This window comes from Dromiciops gliroides, chromosome 1 (assembly GCF_019393635.1).
Source record: "Dromiciops gliroides isolate mDroGli1 chromosome 1, mDroGli1.pri, whole genome shotgun sequence".
NCBI classification, from domain to species: domain Eukaryota; kingdom Metazoa; phylum Chordata; class Mammalia; order Microbiotheria; family Microbiotheriidae; genus Dromiciops; species Dromiciops gliroides.
Genome location: NC_057861.1, coordinates 71456638 through 71465076, shown reverse-complemented (window position 1 = coordinate 71465076; position 8439 = coordinate 71456638). Strand labels below are relative to the sequence as shown.

The 8439-nt window shown below is 55.3% G+C and overlaps 1 protein-coding gene across 1 annotated transcript; it reads left to right on the top strand.

Annotated features, from left to right (window-relative positions):
* The first annotated feature begins 6283 nt into the window (after positions 1 to 6283).
* Positions 6284 to 8439, top strand: JUNB (JunB proto-oncogene, AP-1 transcription factor subunit). Its single transcript, XM_043978626.1, has one exon. It carries the CDS (start codon positions 6736 to 6738, stop codon positions 7810 to 7812), a length of 1077 nt encoding a protein of 358 aa, XP_043834561.1. The 5' UTR covers positions 6284 to 6735; the 3' UTR covers positions 7813 to 8439.

Here is an 8439-nt window from a genome sequence, read left to right as displayed (position 1 = left end):
CCTCCTATAGTGATGAGTCAGAGGAAAGAGGTTTGGCCCATTACTTCCTACTTCCAGGAAAGACTGGGAAACCTAGAATTGGGGAATGTGGTAGGAGATTGGCCTGGCCTGCCCCACCCAAGTAAAAGACTGAGGGCTTTGCTTTCTGCACTGGACCCCAGGCACCCAAAATAGGTTTGACTAGAAGCTGATTTTACTCCAGGGAACTTGGGGGCTGGGGGTGGATGAATTCCCTCAAATTCTTTCCTCAACCTCAACTGCTTCCTCTTTTCTTCTTCATGGGTTTAATCTAATTTAAAGCTGGAAGGGACCTCAGAAGTCATCTAGTTAAACCCCCTCATTTTGCTGAATAGGAAATGGAAGCCCAGAAAAAGGGAAAGGACTTGCCCAAGGTAACTCACATAGGTAGTAGTAGCAGACTCAAGATCTGGACTCAGGTCTCCTAATTTGAAATCCAAGGTTGTTTTCACCACATCACACTGCCTTTCAATCATTCCTTCCTCTTTAACCTCCCCCTCCATCCCTTGTTTAGCCCATAGAGTAGGATTTGGAGGGCTGGAGAAGCAAGGGTTAAGGCTGAAGAAGTTCAGTCTCAAACACCCCCTTGAACTCAGCCAATACTGTTTTGGTTTTTTTCCTTATAGGTTTCAAGAGCTGGAGGAACGAAACATGCTGCCTAATTCAGCTCTCTAAAAATTGACAGATGAAGACACTTGAGGCCTAGTAGCTTGCCCATAGCCCATAGCCACACAGCATGGAACAGAGCTAGGATTTGAACCCAGGACCTTTGGCTCCACTCTAGCGAGCTACTTGCATCCCACTTCTGGGCTTCCAGAGCAGGCAGGGAAGGAGGGGCCTAACCCTCCCCAACTCCCCATTGAATTTGACCTCTTCCTCTTTCTCTACTTCCTCTCCTGCCCTTCCCCCTCCCCAGCACTAACTTCCTGGAGCTAGGAAGCCTGACCTCAGGGTTCTAGCACCAGCTGGCTTGCTTGCTTGCTGTCTGAACAGGGGGACTCTCCCCTCCCCAGGCCTCAGTTTCCCAGGGGGGAACAAGTGGTTGTTGATTAGTTAGAGATTTTTGGAGGGAGAAAATGGGGGAAATGTTCACCAGGCTATTTATAAGAAGGAGAAGTCAGGTTGCTGGGCATGCTGTCCAAAAGCCCCAAAGAGTCCTGTCCTGGGGGGAAGTCACCCCAGCCTCAAGGGCTTCCTCTTTCCGAGAGGGCCAGAGTCCAACCAGATGCCTGTAGATGGTGCCCACCTCCCTGGGGCCTGGGCAGTGCTTACAGTGCCAGGCACGATGGGGGGAGGGGGGCCAGGGGGAGTCTTCTGTCCACGCCTACCTGCCTGCTGCAGCCTTTGGCGCCAGCAGGGCGGCTGGGGGGGTGGTGCCCAAGAAACACAGGCCACAAGGGTGAGGCTGGCATGGAGGCTGTCCTGAGCCTGGAACCTGCCCAACTAGCCCTCTCAAGGAACTGTGGGGTGGGAAAAGAGAAACAGAGATGATCTCCCATTTTTCCAATTTTCAAGATTTTTATCCCCTCCCCACAACAATATCCACATCCCCATCCCCATCCCTATTCCAATGAATTTCTGTTCAATATAATTAACAACAGTACCGGTTATCCATCCATCTCCATCCCCTTTCTTCTTCATCACAGAATCATCATCATTTCATCCTTTCTCTCTGCCACTACCCTTTACCCTGACCTGCCTCTTAGTCTGTATACTTCCCATGTTTTTAAACTTTGATAACTTAATCCTTTATAAATAAATATTTCTAAACATAGAAGGATCTGTGGATCTGCAACTCTCTCCAGTTCTCTTTTTCTGTAGGTTTCTCTGTCTTTATGTTTTTGTATACTTTTGTTTCTTTGATATGCTGCATAGAATTTTTGAACAGAGCAGAGTGGCTACAAAGCTGTCTCTTGGTTTCCTGTCTCTGTATGCATCTGTATTTCTGTGACTATTGACTACCTCTCTCTACCTCTGTTTCTATCCCCTGAACAAGAAACTTAGTTGTAAGGGACCTTGGAGGTAAAACATTCTCCAGCTCTGTTTTCTTTTTTTTGTCCCTCTGTCTCTTTCTCTCTCTCCCCCTCCCTCCCTCCTTCCTTTCCTTTCCCCCTTTCCATCTCTCAGAATCTGTTTCTCTCTCCTTCTCTCTCTCTCCTAATTTTTATAATGTCTGTGTCTACTTCTGTCTTTAGATCTTAGTCTCTTTCAGTCCCTTTTCCCTGTTTCCCATCCCTTCAACTTGATCTCTATCTCTTTAGCTGACCAAGGCCTGCTGTGGGAGCTGAGTCACCAAAGCCTCTGGGTCCCTGACCACCCCCGGCCCTAGCTTGGGGGATTTGAACTCCTGGGAGCAGTGGGTGGATGTTTCACGAAGAAGGGGAGCTTGGGATAGCCAGTGAATGAGAGTCTGTACCCCTCCCCTAGCAGTCATCTTAGCCATCCTCTCTGTTGCTCCCCTCCACCCCCAGCCCCTCCCTTCTCTCTATCATGGGAAAGCCCCTGCAGAGGCCCAGGCCTCCCCCAGCCCAATGGTCTTGCCAGGTGTCAGTCAGGGAGTCATTAGCATGGGCGGGAGACAAGGAGGCTGGCAAAGTGCCGGCCAGACAGAGCCCAGCTCCCTCCCCACCCCCCACTATCCTTATACTCCCATCCCTCTGACTGGTGAGGCACATCCTGGGATATATCCCAGAAGAGAGAGATCAGGATGAGAGAGGGACCAAGTTGGGGAGAGCTGGGGCAGGGACGAGGCAAAGGAGGGGGGGAACTTGAGGCATTGGGCTGGGGGCCAGGTAAAGAAAGGAAATATGGGGTACCCCTGGGGATAGGCAGATACCTGGGCCAGAGAGAGAGAGATAGGTGGTTCATGGTCCTTGTCACCTTTCCTAATCTTCATTATATTTCCCTGCCTCCTTCCCCCACCATCTCCACTCACTCCTCTCTTCATCTGTATATTTTTCATCCTGTCTTCAACAGTCTGTATATCTATCTGGTTCACTTAGTCTCAGTTTCTCTTTCTCCTCTTTCATTTTCTTACTCCACACATAACCAACCCTCTTCCTTTGGTTCCTCTCTCTGCCTGCAACTCTACCTCTCACTGTTTCTCTTTTCATCTGTCTGTTTCTATGTGCCTCTCCAGCTCCATATTTCTCTGTCCTGTGCCTCTATGCATCTCTCTCTCTCTCCCTCCCTCCCTGTTTCTGTCTCTTACTTCCCATGTCTCTTTCTCTCTAGATTCCTGTCTCTCTTACTTTCTCAACTTTGCTGTTTCTCTATGTGATCAGAAATAGATGATCCAATCGAATTCTTTACTTTGCAAATGAGGAAACCAAGGCCCAGAGGAGGAAAAGTAATTCGTCCAAAGCAGGACCTGTATCTTTATTTAAAGTGTCAGGATGGAAAAGAGATCATCTTTTCCCAACCCTTTACTTTATCGATAGGGAAACCAGGACCCTGAGAGGGGAAGGTGTCCGCCTTACACTATTAAGTAGCAGAAATGGAACTAAAATGCAAGTGTCCATGTCCTGCATCTGAGACAAGGCTCCTCTCCTGGTAGGAGTACTCCCTGGGTAAAAGTGGGGGCTGGACAGCTCCCTCCAAAGTCTCCTCTGCCATCCCCCCTGAGGCGGCTCTGGGCCTCTCTGGAAGGGAAGTGAGGCTTCCTTTTTGTTCTAGACACACGCTCTGGCAGCTGGGAAGTCCCACCTCTAGTCTAACATGATGCCTCTCCATCCCAAGGCTACCCAATAATCCCAGCTGTCCTGTGAAATGGGAACCGTCACTCTTAGTCCCTCCTTCCCACCTTAGGCCCGAGGCTCCTCCGGTAAGGCAGCGCCCCGGACCTTGTCCTCCTGGCTGCTTTGCTCCCTTCCCACTCGCTCCAACCTCCGCCCCAGGATGGGGTGAAGTCTGGCCCAAGCCTGGCTGGGCTCCCCTGGGATCCTGCCCCAGGGCAGGGGGACAGGACCTGGCTGGGTTGGGCGGGGTGGGGCAGGACAAAGCTGGAGGCCCAGGGGCGGGTGAGGGGGGGGGGCTGTCCGGGGGCGGTGGCCGGGGCTGGTTGGAACTAGCCAGAGAGGGGCCCGGCTTGGCCCCTCCTTAGGACCTGGCAGGAACCGGGACTCTGGGCTCCGGGCCCCGCCCCTTCCTGTGACCTTATTTGGACTTGGGGCTGAACCTGGGAAGGCGGGGCCAGAAAGTCTGAATGGGGGGAGGGGGACAGGATCCTGGAGGACCAGTAGGGCAAAGGTTCCTAGTCTGAGAGCCCGAGTTTGAAGTACGGGGGATTGGAGTTTGAATCTGGCGGGGAAAGGATTTAGGACGCTGCGGGGAAGGAGGCGGGGGAATAAAATCTGACCCGGCAAAGGCCAGAGGAGACCGGAGGGAAGCGATCCAGAGGAAAAATCTATGGGGCACTATGGGGCAGAGATTGCAAGGCAGGGGTCCTGGGGGTGGGTGGGGGGACGATCTGGGAGACAAAGGTTCAGAGAGTGAAGATTGTAGAGAGGAAAGGGCCTCAGGGGACTGGGGAGATCTGTAGGAACAGGAAGAATAAGGGTATGTGATGGGGCAGAGGTTTAATGGCCTGCAGAAAGGTCAGACATCTGGAGGAGCAGGAGTATCTCAGGCCCCATTCAGCTCGCAGACTGTGCCCCTTCCTCTTCCCTGGGAGCCTGGGGCATACAATATCCTAGACCCCTTTCGGTTACTATAGAGACGATGACAAGAGCTCTGCCACCCCGCCCCCATCCCCTTCTCTGCGGTAGAGCCTAATCTGGGCTCTACTGGGAACTCTGTTAAAGGGAACCCATGACTATAGTGGACATTTAGGCTCCTGCTTCCCACGTTTCTGGTCCCATTTCTATCCTTGGCCTCTGCTGAACACTCTCTGAGGTGAATTAAACTTTACAATCCATTCTGGCCTCATCCTCTTCCTCAGACCAGCCAATGGTACAAGAGGCTAGAGATGAAGACAAAAACTCTGGCAACCCTCACCACCACCACCAAAGTCCAGACCTCCTGCATCCCTCCATCCCCACCAGAGGCCTCAACATCTTGGAAATGCCCAGAGGAGTCTGACTGTTGGGGATATGGGGATACTTAGAGAACTGGCTTCCAGAGTCAGGCCTCGACCTGTTCCTGTTGGGGAAGAAAGGTGGTTCTATTCCTGCCCCTGCTCTGGGGGAGCAGTTCCAAAGGCAGGATGTGTACCTGCTCCCCTAGCTCCAGGCCCGTTGCCACATTTCCGGCAGTTAGCTCTTTCTGAAGCAGGTTTCCCGGGAAGAGAGTTAGGGTTTGGAGCCACCCTGGGGAGTCATCCCGGATACCAACCCAGATCCCCAAAGGGAGGAAGTGAGGTGAAAAGGGGCCCTATAGGGGCTTGGAGTCAGGAAACCTGGACTCTAGATGGGTTTTGCTTTTTACTACCTTTGGCCCTTCCTCCTTGGTTTCCTCCTCCTGTAGAACAAGGGAGCTGAACTCGATTATTTCTAAATTCTGCTAATCTGTGATTCTGTGGGAGAGGAACTCAGGCGTCCTGCCCTTCCCTGTCAGACCTCCTATTAGGGGAGCAAGCAATACTGGGATTAGGGGCTAGGAGTGAAGAGGCACTGGAGGTCCTGATCACCTGCCTATTTCCTATGGTCCGCCCTTACCCTTCTAATACACAAAGAGTAGGGAGGGGATTTTGGACTGTGAGGGTGGGGAAGTAAGTGAGGGTCAGGCAGGGTGCGAGTAAGTAACAGACAGTGTGTGTGGGGGGGGGGCGGGGGGTAGTTGGGAGTGGGGCGGCTCGGGATGTCAGAGTCTTTCTAGCAGAGGGGTCGGTGAGTTCCCTTGGGGATTTGTTACAGCAGCTTCTCGATTTAAGGCTCCATTGCCCCCGATACCCATGTTGATCTTAGGAGACCCTCTCTCATATCTCAGACCCGGCCCCCTTCTTCTCTCCTGTCTCCCAGGCCCTGTGTCTCCACCGCCCCGCCTCCAGCCCCCTACTCCGGCCCCCAGTTTCCCTGTCTCCCTGGCCCATCCCAGTACAGTTCCAGCCCAGCCCTGTCCTTGCCCGGCCCTGTCCCGCCGCCGCTGTTTACAAGGACACGCGCTTCCTGGCAGTGACGCCAACCTGCTCCCCCCCTTCCCCACGCCGAGCCCCGGCAAACTGGGCGGGGAGGGGGAGAGTGGGGTGCGGGAGGAGGCGGGGGCCTGGTTCTCCTGTACAACCAATCAGCGATCGCTTACGCAGCCACTGCCGTATAAAGGCTCTGGGGTACGCAGCGAGGCCGGCAAAGAAGCGGGGAGTCCGAAGGCTGTAGGCACGGAACCGGAGCTTGAGAACCGCAGGCAGCCATAGAGCCTGGATCGCTCGAGCCAGCTAGCAAACAGGGCGCGGCGCAAAGGAGACCAGCTGAATCAGGCCAGGACTTGGGTTCCTGCTGTCAGATCTGCCTCACTAACACAAGAGCCTTGCCATTGCTTTCTGGGGACTTGGAGGGGTGGGGGCGGTTACTGAAGACTGAGTCCGGGAAGAGTGGGCACAGCAGGAGAACCCAATTTGAGCATCGAGGTGCGTTCCGGAAGCTAGAAGCGACTGGTCTGACCCGAGCTTCCCAAAGCGTGCCCAGAGGGCATCCAGACATCCGAGCTCGAGTGCCTCAGGGGTCTCCTCCTCCCTGCTGAGGGGAGCGCCGGGAGCTGCCGGCTGGGCGCGCGGGCGCCTGGATGTGCACGAAGATGGAGCAACCTTTCTACCACGATGATTCGTACCCGGCGGCAGCTTACGGCCGGGGAGGTGCCGGCGCACTGGGACTGCACGATTATAAGCTACTGAAACAGAACCTGGCACTCAATCTTGCCGCTGACCCCTATCGCAGCCTCAAGGGGCCAGGGCACGGTCGGGGACCGGGGCCAGAGGACGCGAGTGGTGCCTACTTTTCGGGACCTCCCCCTCCCCCTCAGAACGAGGCCCCGGCGGGGCCGGCGGGCTCGTTAAAGCTCGCATCTCCGGAGCTGGAGCGCCTCATAGCGCAGAACAGCAACGGGCTCATCACCACAACGCCCACGCCGCCGGGCCAGTACTTCTACTCGCGCAGTGTGACGGAGGAGCAGGAGGGTTTCGCAGATGGCTTCGTCAAAGCGCTTGACGACCTGCACAAGATGAACCACGTGACGCCCCCCAACGTGTCACTGAGCAGCAGCAGTGGCAGCTCGGCGACCTCAGGGCCCCCAGCTCCCCCCAGTAGCGTTTATGGTCCCTCGGCCCTGGGCCCCGAACCACCTCCTGTCTACACCAACCTCACCAGTTACAGCACTAGTGGAGGTACGGGGGGCGCGGGCGCAGGGGCCGCGGGCGGCTACCCTACTGCCACCATTAGCTACCTCCCCCACGGACCGCCCTTCCCGGGGGGTCACCCGGCAGCTGTGGGACTGAGCGCCCGGGCTGCGGGAGGCGCGGGGCCGCTGGCGGCCTTCAAGGAGGAACCACAGACGGTGCCAGAGGCGCGCAGCAGGGACGGGACACCACCCGTGTCGCCCATCAACATGGAGGACCAGGAGCGCATCAAGGTGGAGAGGAAACGACTGCGGAACCGGCTGGCGGCCACTAAGTGCCGCAAACGGAAGCTGGAGCGCATCGCGCGACTCGAGGACAAGGTGAAAACGCTCAAGTCCGAAAATGCCGGGCTCTCGAACACGGCCAGTCTGCTCCGTGAACAGGTGGCGCAGCTCAAGCAGAAGGTGCTGAGCCACGTCAACAGCGGCTGCCAGCTGCTGCTGGCCGTCAAGATGCAGAACTTCTGAGCCCACGCGCGGCCCACCCACGGACCCGGCTGCGTGACTGACTCTCCCCCTCACGCCCCCGCCGCGCGTGATTCTGCCCGGGTATGGGCGGGCCGCAGACTCTGAGACGCGGGAGGAGGGCAGGGCCACCTGGAGGGCACTGGACTGGACTGAGGGGCCCCGCCCAGCGCGCCTGTCGGCTCGCTCTCTTCCTTCCCCACTTCACCCACTAGTTCCAATCTTGAAGTTTACAAGCCCCACCTTGGCCTGGGCCCCCACACCTCTGGGGCGACCCTCTGTACTCTGTTTTGTACGTTGTTGTTTTTGTTTTTGTTTTTTTTTTCTGCTGGAAACAGACACGATTCATATTGAATATAATATATTTGTGTATTTAAGAAAGAAGTTCTATCCCCGCGGCGGAGCTGGCCCCGCCGCCCGCACATGGCCCCAGCGGTGGTGGGGAAGGCATTGGAGTGGACCCCTAGGAAGGGATGCTCCCCACTTGCCCACCCTGCCTGCCCCAAGGGTTCCATCGGGTTGTGTCTCCCGAAGCACTTGGATTTCAAAGTTTATTTTATCATTTGTGTGTGTTTTTTTGTTCTGACTTTTTATTGAATTTATTTAAGTAAAAAAAAAGACTGTTTATTA

What these genes read in the sequence shown, in the direction of transcription:
- JUNB (XM_043978626.1), top strand. Translation starts at nt 6,736, where the DNA reads ATGTGCACGAAGATGGAGCAACCTTTCTACCACGATGATTCGTACCCG.